This window comes from Natator depressus, chromosome 2 (genome assembly GCF_965152275.1).
Source record: "Natator depressus isolate rNatDep1 chromosome 2, rNatDep2.hap1, whole genome shotgun sequence".
Lineage (NCBI taxonomy): Eukaryota > Metazoa > Chordata > Testudines > Cheloniidae > Natator > Natator depressus.
This window is the reverse complement of record NC_134235.1, coordinates 129302791-129327532: the sequence shown is the minus strand read 5'-3', so window position 1 is coordinate 129327532 and position 24742 is coordinate 129302791. Positions and strand designations below refer to the sequence as shown.

The 24742-nt window shown below is 39.9% G+C and overlaps 1 protein-coding gene across 8 annotated transcripts in view; it reads right to left on the bottom strand.

Annotated features, from left to right (window-relative positions):
• Positions 1–24742, bottom strand: part of CDH18 (cadherin 18) — an 845073-nt gene that overhangs the window by 69396 nt on the left and 750935 nt on the right. For all 8 annotated transcript variants that reach the window (XM_074944996.1, XM_074945002.1, XM_074945001.1 and 5 more), the window contains 2 exons: positions 18745–18932; positions 6023–6276 (listed from right to left, as the gene is read on the bottom strand). In XM_074944996.1, the coding sequence (XP_074801097.1) occupies positions 6023–6276; positions 18745–18932 (442 nt within the window). The remainder of the gene's footprint in view (positions 1–6022; positions 6277–18744; positions 18933–24742) is intronic.

The following is a 24742-nucleotide window of genomic DNA, read 5'->3' as shown; positions in this document are numbered from 1 at the left end:
ATGTGTCTAACAGCTGATTGGAGGAAATCTTAAAATTGTTGTTTAAAACAGTGAATTGAATCCTGGAAATAATGTAAAATTCACTAAATGAAAAAATATTTGTTAACTAATATGGTATTTCTAGAAGGCTTTGTATTCTCAGCATTTACACTAACTACAGGGGATGAACCAAACTACCACCATGCTTTGCACTCTTGCCAAGCTTATTGTGAACTGTATGTAACCCTGTGTATGCAGAACCTTTCAGAAGTGATGCAAAATATAAACAAGGTGCTAGGATAATTGGGATAGGAGTCCTTAACTAAATAAAAAGCTAGAATAATTGGTGATTTGGCCCTCCCAAAATAAATAAAAAACAGACAAATCCAAAAATATATAATGAGTGAATGGAGAGAAACAGATGGATGGATAGAGATATAAGCTTTCATTTGCTTACTTTTATAATTTGTAAGGCACAGAGCTGAGCACAGTAAAATGTCTTGATAAAGTAAATTGGGTACGTTAAAAAGAAAGAAATAAGGACACTGATTTTCCCAAGCACAGAAACCACTGACAATTAAAAAAATATTGCATTTTGAAACTGGTACAGAAGATGATGGTTAATCATCACCAATTTGAAGAAGGAGGTATATAAAGATTGTGATGATATTGTGGATGGGAAAAAAAACAGTAGAATGTCCTCCTCTACGTCAACTATAGTGTCAGTACTAGCAATGTTTAACCGCATGTACAATTTGACACAGTGGCAGCATCTTTCGATTTAGACTTACGTGAAAAATAAGAAGTGTTATGTGGGAACAACAGTGATGCAATATGGAGGAAAGGATCTCCCACCTCCTAACAGCAGATAACAATATCTGTATTTGGTCACCTGCTGCTTGGCTTTATTGCTAAGAATTTTTTTTAAATATTTCTCCTTGGGACAGTTATTTGCTATAATCACTCTTCTGATCCTTACTCTGTCCACAGTGATCATTCTTGCCACCAGAATAAAGTGTAACTTAATTGGATAGTAAACAAATTGTATCATTAAACCAGCAGGTAATAAATTAATAATAATATGCTTGAAACCATGTGTGTCTAAAGCTATATCAACCTCAGTAATGGCAGTGTCCCTATAAAATGGAAAGGACATACAACTGGATTAGGAAACACTGTGAAGAAAGTCATTGCTCTTTAATTGTACTGTGAACTAGTATCATTCTATAATGGATCTAAGTAACTTAACTGACTAGTAGCTAGCACTGTAGATGGATCAGCTATGGAACACAAACCTTCATCTATGTGGTACACAGGCTGTAGATTTTGTATTTTCTAGTAAATCAGTGTCAAGAAAAGTGGTTTTTGTTTGATTGTTTTAAACTAGCATTCTGTGGGGATGAACATGGAGAAGGTACTCCTATTCTCCTCCTCTCAACAGGCTCACCCCTGAATTTTAAGACTTTAATCAAACAGCTCTTATTAAAGTTAATGGGAGTTTTATGGCTATATTTCAAACACACTGGGTAAGTCAGTAACTTGCCCTCCACACCATGGCAGGGGAATAAGGGAATCCTTTACTTCCCTCCACTGATGGCCTGCATCATGGGTCATGTAGTTTCCACAGAACTGCAATTTCCCTCTGCTCAGCTAGGTAAGAAATAAGGAGAGAGATTTGACTCTCCTCCCCAGTGTGACAACAAGCATAGAGGGGAAGGCAATATGCACCAGGCAAAGTGCTCATTTCAGTTCTGCTCATGGGGCAGCACAAGTATGTGTCACCCATTACTCAGAGCAGTCACAAAGCCACAATTCAGCCCTTTAAATATTAAAGCCCTGTGACAGAGTGCTGGAAACTAAAAGGTAAGTCAGCACTCTGACCACTTAGGCACCAATCAGACCCCCTGGAGAAGGCTGATTGGATAATTAGCTGGAAATCCCCAATCAGGCTGAGAAGGGTGATGAACCAATGAACCAGAAGCTTACTATTATAAAAGGGGGTACAGGAAGGAATTGAAGGAGTGCACCTGGGCTAGCTGAGCCCTGTATGCTCTGAGATTTTCAGGAAGGGAGGGCTTTTCCTGTGGGAAGGGGCCAAAGGGCCAGAAGCACCATAAATACTTTGCTGTGTGAGACTGCACGGGGGATGGTGGCAGGACTGTAAATAAACTCACATGAAGTTGACACCTACTGATAGAGTTTGAGAGGTTTCTGGGGTATCAGGGGATGGGGATGAAGCCTGCACAGTTACAAGCCCCTTAATATGTTGTGTGTGGGCATAAGATGGTTCAATATTGGGATGTATACTCTTTCACCTCTTGAATTCTGGCTCAAATACAACCCAAAGCTACCATGACAGAAATTGTTACCAGATGATGGTTGCTCAGGTGACTATATGTGAAATGAGTTTGATGGCTAGTCCAGCTATTAGAAGACAGGTATTTCCATAACAAAAACAACCATCATAATTGGCACCCTTTTTGGTTCTCTCAGAGGGATGGATAAAGAGAGACTGGACAATGAACTTTCCTCTCACGCCTAACAATGTTTCCTACAGGTCAGGATTGAACCTGCTAGTAGGGCAGTAAGGGGGCATTTGCACTGCTGCTGTCCCTGCTAAACCTCTACTATGGATAAAGAGAGGGTTTCAATGTCCAAGGTAGTCAATCCAGCTCCTTCCACAAGCATATCTTTCATATAGGGAAAAAACATTAAAAGAGAGAGAAATGGAAGGAAGAGTGAGGAAATAAAGGGAATAAGATGAGTGAGGAAAATTATAAGAAAGAATAGGGCTCAGGCACGGGTGAGCAAAAGTTAGGTTCAGTTATTGAAAGAATTTGAATAATTTATGTTGTCACCTCAGCCACTTGTTTCAAGCTGCTAGTGAAAAAGATGCCAAAGGGCTGGATCCACTGCCAGGACTGGTGCCAGCTATTTCTCCAACTAGTTTCCCACTCTACTCACCAAACCTGCTGCCGTTTTCCTTCTCAGCCCTTCACAACTTGCTATGGCTTCTCTCCTACCACCTTCCTCTGACTCTTCTCTGGACAAAATTTTCTTAACTGTTGAAAACTGTTGAGGGGTGGTGGATCTTCACTTGGCTTCCCTGTTCTCAGGCCAGCAAGAAAGCTAATCCCTATGTTGCTCCACGCTATGGGGTCACAGATTCATCTTCCTTACAGCCATTGTCATTTAGCTGACTTAGAAAGCGACTGGTCTCTTAGTCTAGTTAATTTTACTAGTTAACATACAAACGTTATGATTTAGACAATAACATGATAACCACAGTTTAAATTAATTATCTTAGCATTATCAAATTGTGGATACTGATTGTTGGATACCAAACACTTCTGAGAGTTGGAGTATCAGCACAAAAACAGGTTTCAGAATCATAAAAATTAGGAGTTTATAACATTCCATGGTAATTGTGCCACTGTATTGAGAGTATCATATTCAGTAGGCTTTAATTAAAATTGTGCATGTCCAATTAACTTCAGAAAGACTGATTGCCATTTACTTTCTCATATAGTCATGCAAGGGATTTACAATACATTCATAAAAAGGATTAGGCTACCAAACATGAAGTCATATGGGAATTATTTTTTTCTAAAAGATCTGAATTCCATCCTTAGATATTTGTTTGTTTATCTAGGGAATTATCATACTTTTTATTTGAAAAGAACCACACTTCCTCATATAAAGCAACACAAGAACGACCACTGTATTCCTCAGTATGGCCTAAAACATGTAGAGTAACTCTGCTGTAAACCAGGAATGGATCCAAGCCAAAATTTTAGCTATGACCAGCAACCCTCTTTTTCTATGTTGGCTGAATCCAAACACCTTGAAACTTAGAAAACTTCAGATTCAGATTTCCTGTACCTGGGTATATGAGTTTTCAGCCCCAGTGTGGTGATATGGCCTGTAATATGGAGTGTGTGAAATTTGGAGCCAGCTTCATAGTTCAGATCTTGCTGTTTTTCAAACCTAGCTGTGTTATAAATGCAGTGTTATGGTCAAACCATTAACACAGAATATCACAGAATTTATTAAAAAAAAAAAACCCAGAAACTGTTCCAAGAAATCAATTCCAGTAAGAAGACTATTTGATTTTTTTTAAAAAAGAAAAGGAGGACTTGTGGCACCTTAGAGACTAACCAATTTATTTGAGCATGAGCTTTCGTGAGCTACAGCTCACTTCATCGGATGCATACTGTGGAAATTGCAGAAGACATTATATACACAGACACCATGGAACAATACCTCCTCCCACCCCACTCTCCTGCTGGTAATAGCTTATCTAAAGTGATTTCCTGCACAAATCCAGGTTCTCTCACCCCCTCACCCCCCTCCAAAAACCACACACACAAACTCACTCTCCTGCTGGTAATAGCCTATCCAAAGTGACCGCTCTCCTTACAACCTTGATTTTCATGCAGGTTGTGCAGGAAATGGCCCACCTTGATTATCATACACATTGTGAAGAGAGTGGTCACTTTGGATGGGCTATTACCAGCAAGAGAGTGAGTTTGTCTGTGGGGGGGCGGAGGGTGAGAAAACCTGGATTTGTGCTGGAAATGGCCCAACTTGATGATCACTTTAGATAAGCTATTACCAGCAGGAGAGTGGGGTGGGAGGAGGTATTGTTCCATGGTGTCTGTGTATATAATGTCTTCTGCAATTTCCACAGTATGCATCCGATGAAGTGAGCTGTAGCTCATGAAAGCTCATGCTCAAATAAATTGGTTAGTCTCTAAGGTGCCACAAGTCCTCCTTTTCTTTTTGCGAATACAGACTAACACGGCTGTTACTCTGAAACCTTTGATTTCTTTCTTCACTAAAATGTTATACATTTGTTTCATTTACAAATCACGTATCTGATCTAGCACATGTTCGCTACTGAGACAAATAGCAACAGGACTAATCATCCTTGTATGTACTTTGCCTGGTAGTAAATGTTTGCAAAGTATGCCTCAAACAATATCAGCAATGCAGGAGAATTCACTAGATGACCAAAATTATTTTCTACTCTGATATGAATGAAAAATATTAGAATATTATAACTCAGATTATAAATATTTTGTAAAATTACTTGCATTCCCATGGTGTGGGAGGAACCTCCTTGACACCTGGCACAAGTGCTTGTCACTGTTAAATTTCCTCCATTTGGGAAAGTGCAGTGACTGCTTTCTCCCTGTGAAATCATAGTACCTCAAAAGATGGTAGAGAGAAGCCAGGGTCACGGTCCTAACCAGAGAATGGGCTGGTTACAGCAGTTGTGGGGTGGAACAGCAGGCTGTACAATCTTACCGGATGAGTCAGGCAATTAATTGATCTTTGACTATTAGTGGTAAATATGCCCAATGACCTGTGATGGGACGTTAGATAGGATGGGATCTGAGTTACTACAGAGAATGCTTTTCTGGGTGTCTGGCTGGTTGCCCACATGCTCAGGGTTTAGATGATCGCCATATTTGCGGTCGGGAAGGAATTTTTCTCCAGGGCAGATTGGCAGAAGCCCTGGCGAATTTTCGCCTTCCTCTGCAGCGTGGGGCACGGGTCACTTGCTGGAGGATTCTCTGCACCTTGAAGTCTTTAAACCACAATCTGAGGACTTCAATAGCTCAGGCATAGGTCAGGGGTTTGTTACAGGAGTGGGTGGGTGAGATTCTGTGGCCTGCGTTGTGCAGGAGGTCAGACTAGATGATCATAATGGTCCCTTCTGAACTTAAAGTCTATGATTCTATGATACTATGAACAGTAAATCATTCCTGCTCAATGGTCTACTCAGAGAAGGATTGTGTCAACGTGAGCTTCATGCTAACTTCTATTCAGGTTGATGGCAAAATGCCTCATTTTAGCACAAATTAATTGAAAAGCTGATAACTACAGTACGTACACAAAATTGAATGTGGGGAATAAAAAAAATTCATCCATTTTTTCTAATATAGGTTAACAGAAAATACATAATCCGACATATCCCAGATCTCATTTATCCATTAGCAACCAGAGATCAATTCAGTACTACTTGGACTTACTGTACCTTACTAAGCTGTTAGTGCTGTCAGGATCTTGTGCTGCCACTGTACCAACAACAGTCCCAATCTTCGCATTTTCATAAACTTCCATGACATAGGAAGGCATAGAGAATAGTGGAGGTTCATCCACGTCCCCAACAATGATCTTCAACATTGTTACGTCTTTAAATGGTCCCAAATGTGAAAAACGGAAATCAAGGTGTGTATTTGCTACTTCTATATTAAGTGTATAGGATTTCTTTTTTTCATAGTTGAGTGGCTGTTGGAAGAAAAAGATATGACATTACCATATTGTGCTTTTTTTTAACTTGTTGCAAACAAAATTTCTTTCAGTTTTCTTGGAAAGACAATTGGAGTATGTCTACACTGCATTAAAGCACCTGCAGCTGGCCCATGTCAGCTGACTTTGGTTTATGGGGCTATAAAACTGTAGTGTAGAACTTTGGGCTTGGGCTGAACACATGAAAAGAATTCTAAATTTACATTCTGCTTCTTTTTACATCCATTCACCCCTTGAATAATAAGTACAAATTAAATTATATTAATGCAATGGTAACTTTGCAGCTGTACATTCAGTCAGGACATATAAAATATAAGGTTACATGTGCAATCTTAATTCTGCCTCTAGTGTGTAAATATTACGGCATAGGGCCACATTTTTCATTGTTACCCTTCTGATTATCTCGAGTAACTCCATTGAAATCTCTGGAGCAGAATTTGGTCTTATGTCTTTAATTCTGTGATCACATGATGTTTCTTAATTTTTTCTTTAAACAATTTTAGATATTCATGTTTACCATCTGGTACTACTGTGCAGTACCGGGTGCACGTAAGACAAAAGGGCTACATGCTTGTAATTTTGTGAAACATTCTGGGGAGTTACATGGGGGTAAGGGGGCAATAATAACCAGCTCGGGGAATGCTTCCAGTAACCTTGCAATCAGTACAATACAATCCCAGGATCACAGAGATTGGCCTGTGATTCTAGATGCAAAGTGAACACATTCCATGATGCAAGCACATATGCAGTGTACTCATGTACCAACTTAATGCAAATATGTGCTCAAGCTGTAGTTTTCAAAGGTTCATAAACTAGTAAACTAAAAAATAATAATGCTTTTAAATAAAGAGGGTACTAGTCATCAGAGGATTAAATCTACACCATACTTCATACGTCAGTCATTTCTAAAAAGAGAAAGAGAGATTCTTTATTTTAAAAGGGAAATGTAAGAGAGAGAGAGTGTGTGTGTATGTGTATTTTTTCCCCATCACTAAACTCCCAAATGGCTGAAGAGATTTTGTTCTAACGTTTGAACCAATTCCATCTTTGAGCAAACAACAAGCAAGGAAAATATAAGATCACGTTTTGAATATATAAGAAAATTTTGATCATATGAAAAAAATAGCTTATAATGGAAATTGTTCTGCAAGCTCAAGAAAGTTCTAACTGTTTAACAATGTTATTAAGACATTTTGTGAAATTACATAAAAATAAAGCATGTAGCTCTTTTTAAACAATGAACACCATGCCTTGTGGTACACACACACACATAAGACCCCGATTTAGCACTGAGCTTCCTGCAGGCAGAAATGATACCCCAACACAGAACTCCATTGAAATCACAAAGGGCTGACTGAGTAGAACTCGGTGCAAGAGTGAAGTTTCAGAGTGACAGCTACACACGTGCATTTCCTATCAACATAAACATTGGGAATCTAAAAAATCACTAATTAAGGCAGGAACTGTGATGAACTAGATGTGTGAACCATGGGGGCTATATGTTCCAAGTGAAAGGGAGTTTGCTATGAACATCAGGTCTACAGTATGTTTCGGTGATAAGGTATGGCATTTAGGTTTGTCTGGATGTTAAAGTTGCCTAAAGTTGTGGTGATTTCTTCAGTTTTTACTGGGTATGTTGAAATGAAATGAACTTGTGCAATCTTAATGCTAAGGAAATGAGGTCTCTTTGCATGGAAATGTATGTTATTTTAAAAGTCATACAAATTTCTCAGGACCTAGCAAATCTTCCAGCATGCAGATCAGAACCATATACATCATTCAAAATAAATAATCATTGCCAATTGCCACAACATAATTATGTAATTACGTCTCATATGACATTGTTAGTCAGTGTTTTAATAAGCACGTCTATTTTAAAAGAAGTGAACATAAATTGACAATTCATACTGCTAGATGACATGTTTAGACAATGATCAATTATACAAGACAATGCAAAATACAACTAACATACGTGTATTACTTTGGAAACACAATTTAAGCCATAGTTGTGGAAAGATGAAAGTAAATGGGCCCATAGCAATATTTGGATTCCCAAGTAAATTGTGGAGAGCTATAAATCAAATACATGGTTGCAAGATACACAGTCTAATTAGGAACGTAATTGTTTTTTGCAGTTATCTTTAATGAAGGGTGGCAATTGTACCCAACAGCTTCAACAAAGATTATCTCTATTTTAACAATATTTGTAGCTACAGCAAAGCAGGAATAATAACATAAATCTCAGCATATAAGCAGGAAACAGTTGAGATTTCAAGGGCATCTATGCCTTTATGTCCAAAAGATAGACCCATGCAGTTTTTCCTCTCTTCTTCTTTCTGCTTCCTCCAGCCTATCCAAGAGAATCTGTCATTGAGAAGTGGGAGAGGAAGACCATTCCACTCTGCTATTTTGTGCTGCATGGTGGTGGGAAGACCAATGCCCTTTAATATTTAGCTATTCCGTAGCATATGGGACACATACGGTAGTGATTTACACCCCATACAATCATACTGAAGGCAGTGAGGTGACAGGGAGAAAATCAGTGGAGAATTTGCCGCTTAAAATCCTAAGGTGAACCTAGGACGCTCACTCATATAACAAAAACTAACAAAATATTCCACAACTACCAATAATTCTTGCTATCATTTGACCTTTTTCTTTTACATTTAATGTAAACTGTGGGAAATTGAAGTATGTTTATAATTTGGATTGACAGAACTAGATTTTGTATGGCGGCTGCTTGAAGTTGTGTACTTAAATTGAATTTGGCTTTATGTAATCTAAAAGAAAAAAAATCCTGTGTCCACGATTACATTTGCACCTGAAACAATGGAGGCCTGGTTAAAACAGCGCTAAAAATTTGGTATACAGCATTCACCCTACTATAGATTAGGTAGTATTTGGGCTGTATATACCTTTGTGGTTTTGCTCTTCCAGTTGTTTCAGGTTCATGTTAATATAAAAACCACTAAATGAATCTCACATGACCATTTCCAAAACTCACCAGTTTACTAAGCAATTAGGGGATTAATTGGGGGAAGTATTCACTACCTTAGTGCAGTATGGGTTTCTCAGGACTTCTTGGTGAGGTTTAGCAGTAGTTCCATCAGCAGTAGGAGGGCTGTTTTCTGTTCCACTTCAGCACAGGGGCAATGGGAATATGGGCTGGGCTGCCTACTCAGGCTATTCCACAGAGTAACATGGTATCTAGTTGTTTGAGGGAGTCAGTAAAAATATAGCCAACTCCTTCCCCAAGAGATAGAATGGGTGGTTGGAGGGAATATGCCACCCAGGGAAGTAATGGTTTTTGTCACACTTTCACCCTCTTCCCCCCAGAACTGATAAACCATATGAAGTGAAGGGAAATTATAGCTTGCTCATGAGATTTTGATGAAAGCTTGAGGTCTCTTCTGTAGACAGAAGTCAGAAGGGTTGAAGCGTGCACTCACAGGGACCATGAGGGAAGGAGGTTGTGAGGGAATAGAAGGCCCTGGGTCAGACCACAACAAGGTTAGAGAGAATCCTCACAGAAGCTGATGTGGGCTTTTCAGTCAGGTTGACCAACCTGGCCTAGAGCCTTGAGTGAATCTCTGAGAAGTTTATTCTTGCATCAAAACTTCAAACCTGCCAAATTTCAGATGATTTTGAAGAGAAATTTTGTGTAGACTTAGTTACTACATTTACTTGTGGCTTTTCTGATGTGCTCATGATACAGTACATTCTTCCTCAGAAAAGCAAGAGGGAAGGGATATTCTTATATGCTTTATATGCAACTTTATTTACTGAACAAAACTGATTGTGATCTTAGCGGAGATAAGCTATTTGAGGTAAAATGTTACAGTGATTAAACAAGGAGAAAGATTTTTAAAGATTATCTGAAATTACCTTCCATTCCCTGAACTGGAATCACAGGAGTACAGAATTAGTTTAGGGGCTCATATTCAAGTTCTTGATAAAAATATAGATCTTAAATGCCTTCCAGGCATCCATTTATAGAATTGACCAAACACTAAACATATTGCCGAAGGACACTTTTAAAATGTATATATAGCCAGTGGGGATAGTATAATGTCTCAGAGGCAATACAGGGGACATGGGATGCCAGGAATCTTCTGAAGCACTGGATTTCAGCTCATCCAAACCATAGTATTAGCTCAGCAAAATATGCCCTTGTATGTCTGAATGTGCAAGTGACTCATATCACCTATTATTTTGCATGATGATACAAAAACAGGCTGTGTTCACATTGAATGTACCCTAAAACAAAATAGTGTGAAAATGAACATTTCCCAGCTGCTACAGTGTCAGCCATAAATGGAGTTAACTCAGATTTTAACCTGGTTGAAGTATACATTTGTATCAGTGCAATTTCTGCACCTTCGCCTCGTGTTTTTAAAATGTCAGTGTATTGCATTTAATGGGCAATAGTCATAGTGAGCTTTTAGAGGTTTGAACCACTCTTATTTTAAACAAAATGTTCCAGATTATGACTTTAGTTACATTTATATAACCATACTGACTTTACTGGGATTGCAGGGACATAAAGAAGGGCAGAATTTATTTCTATGCATCTGCATCAGTTGTCACTCTTAATATACAGAGACACATTTAATATTAAAAGGCAGATGCTACCCACTCACTATAAACAAATGAATCAAAACTTGACATGATTTGGATAGACATATGAGCCATTTTAAAAAAAAGCCACACAATAAAATGAAATGTTAGTTATAAAATCTCATAACTCATATACAAATTAGTTGTGCATACTGTAAAATAAAAAATAATAATGCATAGGCCAATATTGGAGGTGTCATATAAAGGTATTTTTATCTACTTTTAGATGTAGGACTATTGTTAGGTGCTTATACTAGAGAGAGTTTGTTCTCATTTCTTCTTCCTGCCAAGATGGTTGCAGCCTCACTGGCTGGAGCTGAAGGAAGTGTTTTTCCTCCAGTGTGTTCACTGGATGTGATGGTGGAAAAGTCTGTTTGTTTGTTTGGAGACTGATGCAGAAGTTACTGTGTGCAGACTGGTAGATCCCATGGTTCTATGAGCTGACGTTATAAGCCTTGTTCCTGTGTTGCCTGAGGGGGTTGTGCACCCAGGCCAAATGTATCTGTAGGGAAGCTGACTTGGGAACTTCACTTGGGGACTGGAAAGATTTGCAATGAAGGGACAGGCAATAGGAGTACGTGTTCAAAAGGAGAAAGAGTTTTCTGTACCTTCCTCTGCTGTTGGGGAGCAGCTGACAGAGCAAGTTGTTGGTACAGATATAGTGGAACTAGTTCTCCTTACTCTGGGAAATGGCTTGCAGGGCGTACTCCATTTCAAACTCTGCCTGGGTGTTCAAGAGGGGCAAGAATACATTGGAGCTTTGCCACAATCAGGCTGTATCAGTAATGTAGGGGTGTAGGGCAGTTTAGCAGTCACACCTATGACTCCCCTTTCCCCTGTGATTGGAGAGGGGACTAGTACTGGGCTCTCCTCTGTTGCAGGGGTCCATTCACTTTAATGGACTTCACTCAGGATTATTAAGAATATGAGTTGACCAGAGGGAAAAGTGCCCCCAAAGAATCATTTTTTAAGACTCTGAAGTAGGGTTTTTTGTTTTTCCTGACCCTGGGGGCCCCAGAAACACAGAGGGAAGCTGCAGTGCTAATAAGGGAGCAGAAAGGCCTGTTGTGAATAAGCAACCATGGAATAATGACAATAAGGAAGGACCTAACTTGTCTATTTCTGACTCTATGTCTTCTGAGGGGCCACCCAGGAAGAAATCCCATGCAGCTGTCATAGCCAATCAGGATCAGGCTTCTGGGCAGGGTGCCTCACAATGGAAGGATTATTTTAGGATGCCTTGGCATAGATTTGTGATACGTCCGAGCTACAGAGAGGCCATAGACAAAGGTCACACTAGGGATTTTGTTGTTTTGACTCTTGTTAAAATCTTTAGGATTCTCGCTTGCACAGCTGAAAACTGTGATCCACCTGCTAGGCAGCAGAGAATTCATTGTCAGCTTTCACTCTGATAACGAACTGGATTTTTTCTGGGAGCGGTTTGGAATTGGGAAAGGAAGTAGGGATTGGGATGATATAGTAGCCGTTTCTTTATTCCAACCTGCCATTAAGCCTGTGACTATTTTCTTCCACAATAAAAACATACATGAAACAGACATTCTGCACTGGGTTCCATGTTATGCCAAAGTGTTGTAGCCTCCAATTAAAATATAGGGTCAATGTAGAGTTTGGAATAGTGAATTCAAAGTCACCTTTGTACTTTTCCAGGTAAATAATACAGTTCAGCATCTTGCCAACATATTTTATTTAGGTTCTGAACAGAGTTACTGTAGGCATCCTTGGAAGCCATGCACTTCTCTTAACTGTGGAATTAAAGAGTGTTTGAGGAAGTACATGCACTTTTGTTCTAATGCATACAAGACTGAGGATGGCAGGGACTTCATTAGATGGTGTGGGTGTGTGTGTGTAAAAAGTGGCATGTTAATAGGCAGTGCCCAGAGACATGGCAAAATAGGGAAAGACTGCATTCCTACCCGTGCAAGGACCTTTCCTCCTTCCTTGAGCTGGGGGGCAGAGGATTCCAAGCAGCCCTGCAATGATTGATGAAAGCCCTATTTTGAGCAGCATGGCCTCCCTACTTTGAGAGAAGGACTGACTTTGTTCTTTAGCAGTAAAGGATTGGGAAGGGATCAGAGCAAGGGAGTGGGAACCGTTGAGAGCCAGGACAATACAGAAGAGGGTACAAGCACTAATAATGTGGAGGAGTCTATTAGAGATGATGACGAAGAAAAAGAGAAAATTGGAAAGGAACATCTGCAGGTGTAATTGGTTTGTGCAGGAAGCCAAGTCACCAGGGAGGGACTGGAAGCTTCTGGTATAGAAGACCTGATAGTTGGGCAGCATGTTTTTATGTGCTGAGCTTCAAGAACAGAAGGATTTTTTAAAAGAGAGGATCCGAGAACACTGCTGGGGTTATGGCCTACAGCTGTCTGAACCACATATATGGTTGTCAGCTGTCTAATCGCACAAACCCAAACACCCTTGCCCTGTTCCCTGCCCCGCCCCTTCTTCAAGGCCCTCTGGCCCCTGACTCCCCAGACCCCCACCCCCTCCAGATACCCCCCGACGGCCTGTAGGCACCTGGCAGTCACTTCCAGGAGCGGTGTGGGGTCAGAACAGGCAGGGACCTTGCCTTAGCCCTGCTGCACCACCAGACTGTATTGCCTAAAAAATCCCAGTTTGGCTTCAGTAGCCTCCGGGAGATAGAGCCCAATTCCAGATGACTCCCAGAGAAACACATAATATTTTCACAGATCCAACAGGCAGCATTATAATACAGTTTGTATTAGGCACTCTTCTGGATGAGGGAGAGAAGAGAGATGACCCTGTGGGTGGGTTACAAATGCATTCATTAGGGGTTACTGGGCTTGAGCAACTTCAGAAAGAACTATCAGTTGGGATCAATATCTGGGGACTCAGAATGCCCCCCCACAGCTGAGAATAATAAACCAGCCAACAAAGAAAAAGTGGCTAAAGGAAAGAGTGTGTGGTTAAATCAGACGGTGACGAGGTGGTCAGGTAGACAGGAATCACAAATACCAGTAAGTACTTGGACCTTCCTTTGCATAGATGGTATTGCAACTTGGAGTATGCACTCCATTCTGAGTGTGGTCTGGAGGAAGTTGATCTATTAGGTTTTTGGAGGGGCAGGATTTGGATTTCATAGGGATCCAGGAAACAAAAGCAATATTCTAGGTGTCACATTTTGTGAGCGCAGAGAGAGTGGAGGAGGAGCCCATCTTTTTGGTCCCCAGCATCTGATACATATGAAGGAGTAGGGGTACTGCTTTATACTTATGGAGCATCAGTATAAAGCATAGAAGAACTGCAGCTGAGAAGATGTTTATTCATTGATTTCTGTTATTTGGGTTGGGGTATTGTTATGGCACCATCTATAACCCACAGCATCAAAAGCTGAGGAAAGATTTATTTATAGAGGTTGCCCCCTTTTTTTTTTTTTTTTTACAGACATTATGACACTTGTTTTTAATGGGAGATTTTAATTGTTTAGCTACAGTGACTGACAGTGTAAATCAATTGGCAGGGTTACAAGTTAATGAAACTTACTTAGAAGCAGTGTGGGTTGTTGCTGGATTAAGAAATTTTTTTGGGTATCCCCATTCAGTGAAAGAGGGGGAATTCACATTTTTGTAGAGGAGAATTTTGTAGAGTAGTTGATTGGACAGGGTATATGCAAAAGCTACGTCAATGACTGGACAATGTGCAGTGCAGCCAGTAGAGTTTTCTGACGACTGCTTGGTCAAGTTGAACTGGGGGAGTATAGAACAGTGATTTTTGGGTCAATGCTATTAGAAACTAAATGGTTGTTTACTTAATAGGGCAGTGACAATTAGAAAAGTTGAAGCCATCTTTGTAGAAAGAGAAATAGTTTGGAAGTTTTATGAACCCCAGATGGAGTGCTGGGAATGGACACAGAGGAATCTGGTGAGCTGTCGACATTCCTTTTCAGGACAGCTGCATACATCTGATTAGGCATTATTTAGCATTGCAGAGCTATTTGAGAGATCTTCATAGTTGACTGCAAGGTGGGGAATGCCTAGAAATAAGGCTCTCTGGGGAAGTTAAGTAGGAAATGGTTCAGTACCGAAGGAGAAAACCGGAATCAGCTATATTTGCAAAGAAATTGAGGCCAGAAGGTGCAATAGTCTCCTCTGATATGTTTTCAGGATGTAAAGAAAAGAGACTATTGTGGGTTATGGTGGGGTTGCAGGATCCTAACACTGGGCAGGTCTGCAGGGACTCTAATGGCATGTGGAGGATAATTTACAAATATTACAATGAGCTCTTTTAGGGACAAACCATTCCTCCTTTCTAGCAGCAGCAGTTTTTGGATAGTATTGCAGGTTTTCCAACATTGGCAGTTCAGGAACAGGACTCACTTGTGAGGCCAATAGAGGAAACGGAAGTTCATGTAGTTGTCTTGTCACTGAAGAAAGGAACTTTTCTGAGGGCGGACTATTACACAGTCAAATTTTATCAAAGGTTTACGAATCCCCTCTCTGCAGTGCTCTCAGTGACACCTTGAATACATGTACATCGGACCTTCCTTTTATGAAGGCCTCTCTTTTTTTCAAAAACAGGATTGGGAGGACATCAGGAACTGGAGACCTAATACCATTTTGAAAACAGGAAACAAAATTTTGGCTTTTCTAGCAAAAAGTTTGGAGAAAAAGCAGGGAAATTATTGCACCCCACTCAGTTTAATGCAGTTCAAGGTCACATGCTGGCAAGCACTTTGTGTAGTTTGCAGGAAGTATTTGAAATTGGTTGACGGGGGAAATGGGAGAGTTATGTTTTGTCCTTGGATCGGACCAAAACTTTTGACAAGAATGAACTTGTATTATATATGGTTGGTCCAGTCTCATAGTGGTATTTCCCTACTGTTTATTAATTGGCTGCAGCTCTTGTATGTTCATGTATTATGCCCTTTAGTAAAAGAGTGGAAGGGAGAGGCTATATTCTGGGATAAGACAAAGTTGTCCCTTGAGTCCGTTGTATTATTTTTCTTTGGACACTTTACTGTGGGCAGTGTATAGTAATAGGATTTCAGGGCATAAATACATGGATTAAGGGGAAGAGGAATTTCACTCTGTCAATGAAAATGTTCATCCACATAAATGATGTCACAGTGCTGGTGGGCAGTACAGAAGATGGGGACTTTTTTTTTCTTTACACTTTACATAATTATTCAGCAGCAGCCAGAGCAGCAATTAACATGAAGAAGAGCTTTTGTGGGTGGGGATTTCATGGTACTCTTTTGTTCTTTCAGAGAAGTTGGAGCTTGTGATGAGCCCTCCCGGAGTTACAGATATTTTGGGACTTGTCTTGGGCAGTGATTCAGTTGCTGAGTAGAACTGAGAGAAGCAGGGTAGGGTGATAAGGTGCCAGATTAAGGTGATGAGGTGGAAGGGATGAACACTAATGTTGGCACAAAGGATGATATTAACTATAAATATTCCTATTAGTCCTTTGCATTTATATAGCATATGGGTATCCTGCCCCTGGAAAACCGGGTTATTTTTTCAGATGCTCTGGGGCAATAATGTAACCTAATGGAGAGAAGCATAGTCTACCTTCCAGTTAAAGAAGGGGGGTTGGGTTGTTATGCCCTGAAGCTTTCTTGATGGAATTCTTTTTATTTTTAATTTTCAAAGGCTTTGCATTGCTGAGAGTTCAGAATGGTAACTCAATTCCCAGTATTATTCGGATATGTCACAGGGGAAGAAATGGAGTAACTGGTGGGAAAAAAGGGTAATTTCCCCCCCTGTAACAGTCAAGCAGCCTCCCTCTAACCTACACTTACTTTAAAATGTATTTCCCATTGGCAAATTCAGGAAACAGCATTCCAGCATGGTGGCTCAATTTAGGAGAGCTCTAAACCAGAGCGTGCTTATGGAATATTTCTCCGAATGCCATTTAGCAGTATTGAATTGCCCAAAAGATTGTCTCAGTAAGGTCATTATAGAACCTTCAAAATAACAGAGTTCCTGTCAAGTACAGGGACATATGGTTGCAGGTATTTCATAGTAAATTATATATTAGAAGTAGCCTATGAGGGAAGCACATAGTAGATGAAGAGGATCCTCAGGAAGCCTGCTCTGGGTCAGAGGAGATAGTGGAGCAGTTTTTATTATTCTGTTCCCTTCACATCTACATTTGGGATTTGTTGGCTTCAGAACTGAGAGTTCCATTGTTGCATGGCCAGACTTACGGAAAATTGACTTTTGGATCTTTTTCAGACACCAGAGGACTCAGCATCTGTTCCAATAAGTAAAAGACAGACATTTTCTCTGAAACTCTGGTAGTTGTTAATACAATGGTTTTATACTACCTCTGCAGAGCCACTGTTCAGCTGTCTGGGGCAAGCACAGAATGGCACACCTGAAACTCTTGTTCATGCTATTTGTGCAGTTGTTCAGTCACTGGCAATGTGGATAAAAAAGTATGAGCTTGGCGGAGTGGAGGCTGAGATGGGGCTCTATAATACTGGATTGATCTTCTAGTTTTAAGGACAAAAATTCTGGGGTGGGGAGGGTTTGGATTTTGTGTGTGGATTTTGTGTGTGTGTGTATCTGTGATTTGTTCTGACTTTGACTCTAATTTTGGGTTTTTGGTTATATTTCAATAAACATGAAAAGTGAGATGGAGGGAGTATATTTTCTTTCAAAAAGTTTTGTTTGATTTCACTTCTGGAGCTTCCCTCCCAACATCTCCCCTTCTTCATATCTTCCAGAGATTGTTTTTCACTCTTCCTGCCTTCATTGAAAGTGAGCAAATACATTAGTAAAATATGAATGTTAATGCATTCTTCCATTGCTTGTTTGTGTAGTATAATCCAGGCCTACACAGGTAAACAACAGCTCCACATAAAAAAAAAAAAAAACTAATTGATGCCTGTTAATCCAAATAGAGACTTAAATCTAAAAACAATTTCCTACCATTGGCAATGTTTTGAAAATTAATTAATTAATTATAACAGTGTATGGTTAATTCCTGTTTTCTTCATGTAAAACTAAACAAAAATCCAGTCACATCCTACAAAGGGGTCTTAGTATTTTGTGGGGAATTTACTAGAAACTCAGTTCAGGGGACCTGCTTAATGCAGATATGAGATGAACTCGGTGTCATAAACCCATTTGTGTAGAACTCAGTTAAACATCACCATATATGGCACAAAGCCTTTTGTCTCAGGGCCAACAGTTTGACTAGAACCTGGATAACATGGATAATTCATGTAAGTTATAACCACCTGATAGCTACTTAGTGATTTCAGTCTATTTGCAAAAGTGTAGGTGTGTATGTTATATAAACCACCTCAATAATTGGCACCTTTCCGGTACTCTCAGCAGGGAGGTCAAGGACTGAAAAGGCATGAAAACTAAACTGAATTTCTCATTGCCATAGATGAACCTTCTAGGTCAGGATTCAAGTCATTTGGGGACAACTATACTCTTGCTGTCTGTCTATACTTAGTTTGTTTAATCCAAAATGTTTCATGAACAATATAGCCACTCGCAAGGGGTGGGACCTTTAAAAAAATCCTACATGGTTTAATCTGATTCAGTCTATTTGGATATTACTGAATATTGAACTCTGGTCATTCTAGAAGCACAGAATATTTAATTAATTGTTGCCTTCAGATTGTTTCCCATCTCCTTCTCCTTCTGCACTTCCCACACAGAATTAAAGCTTTTGATGGAGACATTATATTAGCATTGGATCAATATGTGCTCTAGTAAATTTACAAATTAAAACAAACATTTCCATCTTGACCTCTGCTTGTCTTGTGCAGACTTCACTAACATTTTAATTATATTTACAGAAGCACTTCCAAAGCCATTTGCTTACCTTCTTCAGGGAAATAATTCCTTCCCGTGTCTCTTTGTCAGTGGATATGGAAAACACTCCAGAACCATCACCGTTTATGATCGTGTATTTCATGTCTGCATTAGAACCAGCATCTGCGTCATTTGCCTTGATTTTGCCTACTGCTGACCCAACTTGGGCTGATTCAGGAACATACAGCTGATAATGTTCTGGAAAAAAATATTAGGACAATATTTGTAATCAAGCTAGAAACAGAATTTCAGAATACTCAACACCCATCGTGCCTGCTAATCAGAGAACACAATTACCTCAGAATACTGACCATACTAAACTGCAAACCATATACATTTCTGACCATAAAGAGCACCAGCCAGAATTCTAAGTGACATCCAGTATTTGTACAAGCAGGTTCTGATGGCCACTAAAAGATAAAATACTAGTTCAAGAGATAATTAAGTAATTGGAGCACAATACCTCTTGTTAGCAAACATTTGGGAAAATACACTGTGGTGTGAATCACTGGTTTATATTATCCACACAAAAATATCAACGTATCCACACACTGCACATACCTTGACTATGGGACATGATTTCTTCAAAGAGCAGATCACTGTTTTGTAGGCAAGAATGACAGAACCAGTCTCCTTACAGTGGGGTAAAAATCTATGTTAACAGAAAAGTCCCAGTTCTTATACTTTGAAACATGTGTTTCAATATAAGGTTTAGAGGCAACAGCCAGTGTAGCATGAGTATTTTGCAGCCTTAGTAAACATACTCTATGTTCATTTCCCACCTCATCTGGTGAAGGAAACATTTGTAACTACATTTACAAATGTAAAAAGCTTGGAGTTGTTCTCTTCCCTCCCAACTCTTGCAGTTGCAAGAATGATTACCACTCAAAACTTTATTGCACTGAACAAAATCTGCTTATATCTGAAGTGAGTATTCATGCACCCCATTGTCTAGACATAATGTAAAAAGGCCTATTGTGTAACGTAAATGCCTATAAAAAAGAATGGGACCAGAGAAGCTGCAATTATGATACAATGACACCAATGGCTGTTGATATGGAGCTGGGAGAGTTAAATATTACTGAGTTCATTGAGAAATATGCCCAGTACTGTTATTCTAGCAGACCTATATTTAGGCTTGGCAGAATTCAATTTCTTTGATTTGATTTTTTTATAATTTTGAATATTTTGATTTTTTTTATCAGTTTTAATTTTCACAGTATCACATAATTATGGGTTTTAAGCATTTTATTTGATTTTTGTCTATTTAAACTTTCATAGTTGCAGGGAAATATGGGGGGATCAAACAATGGAGAGAGTTAGACAATAATTATTTAGTGACAGTAGCTGTTGAGATTTAAATGGTTAAAGTTCTATATACATTAAACCACAAACTATTAACATCACATGTCAAAATATGCAGAGTAAATATGCTTAAATCAAGCTCTAATAAAGTTATCAAACAGCATTTTTCTTACTTTACCCATCCATAAATTTCAATTAAAATTGCTGGAAATATTTTTTCATCGGAGCGGGGGGTATGTGTGTGTGAATGTTCATCGACATTTACCAATAAAAATACTATCCTTCCAAGCCTACCTATATTAGTCATTACTAAGCGACAATAAAACAAGAAACCATTGAGTTTCTGTTGAACAGTGTAAAGTGGCCTTAAGAGCCCCAGTCCCATGCAGGGGAGGATTCCTTCAGCATAGATATTGAGGAAGACAGCCATAAGGCTGTTTCAGAGAACTCTCTCCTAATCCCTGGCATAGGGGGTAGGCAGAGGAGGGAGGGCTATGTTGGGGGGAGAGGCAAGTTGGAGGCAAGTCTGCAGCTCACAGTCCTGTGGAGATTCAGGGCAGTGCTACACCCGTAGACAGAACTCTTGGGGCTGTCTAAGGTCTTGGCTACAAGGCATGGAAATGCACACTAGAGGGTGTGACACATTGCGCATTAGCTGGCCGGTGTAGATCCTACTCCATGCACTAAAAGCTCCCTAGCACGTGTTAACGTAGTGCTCATTAACACACATTAGGGCAGTGATTCTCAAACTTTTGTACTGGTGACCCCTTTCACATAGCAAGCCTCTGAGTGCGACGACCTCCCTCCCCCATAAATTAAAAACACTTTAAAATATATTTAACACCATTATAAATGCATTATAAAGGTGCTGTCATTTTGAATGAAGACATATTAAACTGATTTGTGAAAACATCATTTCATACTTTTTTTCCGCATGGTGTCACTACAGCACAGCTACTGAGGCTACAGACTGCCAACCTTTGGTAATGGCAGCCTGTGGCTTCAGACCTACTGAGAACAAAAGAAGATTGGGCCAAAATTGCCACTGTCTTAATTGGGGACAGCCTGTGGCCTCAGTCTTATTGAGAACAACAGATGGTGCTGTCATTTTGAATCAGGACAACTCTTCATGAGTTTCTCAGAAGGACACTTTTTTTTTCCAGTTTCTGCTTTAAGAGACACTTTCAGTCATGAAGAATAACAGAAAAAATAGCATTAATCCTACAAAAAAGTCTTTTCAAAACTATGGACTGCACTGGATCTACTTAAAGATACATTTGAAAATTAAATATGAACTTAAATTCATTGCTGAATTGTAACCTGTAATTTTGAAAAAGAAGTTTTAAGACTGTGATGAATTTTAAGAACACCTAGACTATATTACCTGATAATAACTCAGACTTTGATGCTATTGTAAAGTCTGAATTTGTTTCTCACATTCGGTCTTGCATTCTATTTTTACTTGATAAACAAGGGTTTGTTTTCAGTCTGCTGATAACAAATATACAGTGTTTTCTTCAAATGTGAGACTACTTCAGCTCTTTGCTGTCAACCCCAAAACTAAACTAGGAAGCTTAAAAAAAAAATCAGTTTATCTAATTAAAACCCAGCATTGATTTCACAAGTAAGGAAATTAGAACAAAGTAATATTGATTTTATATTCCCTGTGTTACCCAGAGAAATGATGTAAAATTAAGTTCTGAAGTTTTCATGTAATGTATCAAGGACTTGTTCCAAATTCCATCGGAAATCCACATCATAGAGATCTGGGGACTGGATTCTGTAACTTGTTGCATCAGGGCAGAAACCTGCACCCACCTGGAGTCCCAATGATTAAATGGGGGTCTTGTGAGGACTACAGGACTACAGCTGCATAGTCTCCTTTGCAAGGGCAGGCCCCATGTTTGTAACTGTGCTGCTGGGTAACAAAGCACATTTATGACATTGAGCTGTTTAGAGAAAACATTAGTTTTCTGCTCTAGCTAGAATCTTTATCCCTATTTGTCAGTCATGAATGTTTGGTATTTACTGAAACAAGTTCATTTATTTTCAATGTAGATCCTGGGAAATGTTCTCGTCTACCTTGGACATGTGAGGAATATATGTGAATAATTTGTTGTATGTAGAAAAGCACAAGGATGACTGTATCAAGTGGAACAATCATAGAATCATAGAATATCAGGGTTGGAAGGGACCTCAGGAGGTCATCTAGTCCAACCCCCTACTCAAAGCAGGACCAATCCCCAATAAAATCATCCCAGCCAAGGCTTTGTCAAGCCTGACCTTAAAAACTTCCAAGGAAGGAGATTCTACCACCTCCCTAGGTAACGCATTCCAGTGTTTCACCACCCTCCTAGTGAAAAAGTTTTTCCTAATATCCAACCTAAACCTCCCCCACTGCAACTTGAGACCATTATTCCTTGTCCTGTCCTCTTCTACCACTGAGAATAGTCTAGAACCATCCTCTCTGGAACCACCTCTCAGGTAGTTGAAAGCAGCTATCAAATCCCCCCTCATTCTTCTCTTCTGCAGACTAAACAATCCCAGTTCCCTCAGCCTCTCCTCATAAGTCATGTGTTCCAGACCCCTAATCATTTTTGTTGCCCTTCGCTGGACTCTCTCCAATTTATCCACATCCTTCTTGTAGTGTGGGGCCCAAAACTGGACACAGTACTCCAGATGAGGCCTCACCAATGTCGAATAGAGAGGAACGATCACGTCCCTCAATCTGCTCGCTATGCCCCTACTTATACATCCCAAAATGCCATTGGCCTTCTTGGCAACAAGGGCACACTGCTGACTCATATCCAGCTTCTCATCCACTGTCACCCTAGGTCCTTTTCCGCAGAACTGCTGCCTAGCCATTCGGTCCCTAGTCTGTAGCTGTGCATTGGGTTCTTCCATCCTAAGTGCAGGACCCTGCACTTATCCTTATTGAACCTCATCAGGTTTCTTTTGGCCCAATCCTCCAATTTGTCTAGGTCCCTCTGTATCCTATCTCTGCCCTCCAGCGTATCTACCACTCCTCCCAGTTTAGTATCATCCGCAAATTTGCTGAGAGTGCAATCCACACCATCCTCCAGATCATTTATGAAGATATTGAACAAAACCGGCCCCAGGACCGACCCCTGGGGCACTCCACTTGACACCGGCTGCCAACTAGACATGGAGCCATTGATCACTACCCGTTGAGCCCGACAATCTAGCCAACTTTCTACCCACCTTATAGTACATTCATCCAGCCCATACTTCTTTAACTTGCTGACAAGAATACTGTGGGAGACCGTGTCAAAAGCTTTGCTAAAGTCAAGAAACAATACATCCACTGCTTTCCCTTCATCCACAGAATCAGTAATCTCATCATAGAAGGCGATTAGATTAGTCAGGCATGACCTTCCCTTGGTGAATCCATGCTGACTGTTCCTGATCACTTTCCTCTCGTGTAAGTGCTTCAGGATTGATTCCTTGAGGACCTGCTCCATGATTTTTCCGGGGACTGAGGTGAGGCTGACTGGCCTGTAGTTCCCAGGATCCTCCTTCTTCCCTTTTTTAAAGATTGGCACTACATTAGCCTTTTTCCAGTCATCTGGGACTTCCCCCGTTCGCCAAGAGTTTTCAAAGATAATGGCCAATGGCTCTGCAATCACATCCGCCAATTCCTTTAGCACTCTCGGATGCAACTCGTCCGGCCCCATGGACTTGTGCACGTCCAGCTTTTCTAAATAGTCCCTAACCACCTCTTTCTCCACAGAGGGCTGGCCATCTACTCCCCATGTTGCAAGTAGATCCCCCATCATCTGGCTATTGTCACGGATGTGGGAATACCCACCCTCCCCACCACCCAACCCCCCGAGTAGGTGAATAAAGAAAATAATTTTTCACAAGCAATTATTTGAATTTAAATACAAATCTCTTTGGCCATGTTAGCTACCCTTTTGTGTTTGATTTCCAAGAACTGTCATGTGATCAATTTTTAAAATCACATACTTAAAATACTCTTGGAAACTGAGTGTTAAATTTACCTTCCAGGAGTATTTACAATAAAAACCTGATTATAAGAATTACGCTTTTCTAACTGGGGAACAAAGGCAATACCATCAACCTTATGTGACCAAATACAGTTAAGCAACAAATCTCAGTTTTCAAATAAAGCAAACAATGCTGTAAATGATATGCAAAACCTATTTAGTTGACTAAGTTCAACTAATGTATACATACAATGAAATTACATTTGCTCACAGGCATTCTGTGAACATAAAAAGAAGGCAAATTCATCAAAAATTATTTCTTGCACATTATTTGCCCAGCTCCAGAGAGAGAAAGAGAGAGCAAGAGAGTGAGAGAGAGAATTCTTAGCTGTCTCAAACAAACAGAAAACCCTTAGCTCTTAACTCTTGGATACATTTTATGTTCTTCGTAAGTTATTATGTTATGTATTCCTTTCCATCTCTCAGGGCACATCATATGTTAACAATTGATTCTAGTATATTAAGAATGTAAAACATAGTGGAAAAGGTAAAAAAACATTCAGATCATTGAGGGTTGTCTCTTTTTACACAAAATTTCCTTGGGGCGGTATTGATACTAGCTGCTTTTAAAATGACCTAATATCTTTGGTTCAGCAACCTTGCTAGGCAGGTGATTCCAAACAATTCTTATGGGGGATTAACCACTGGCCCCCCAACCCCCCACCCCCATGTCTC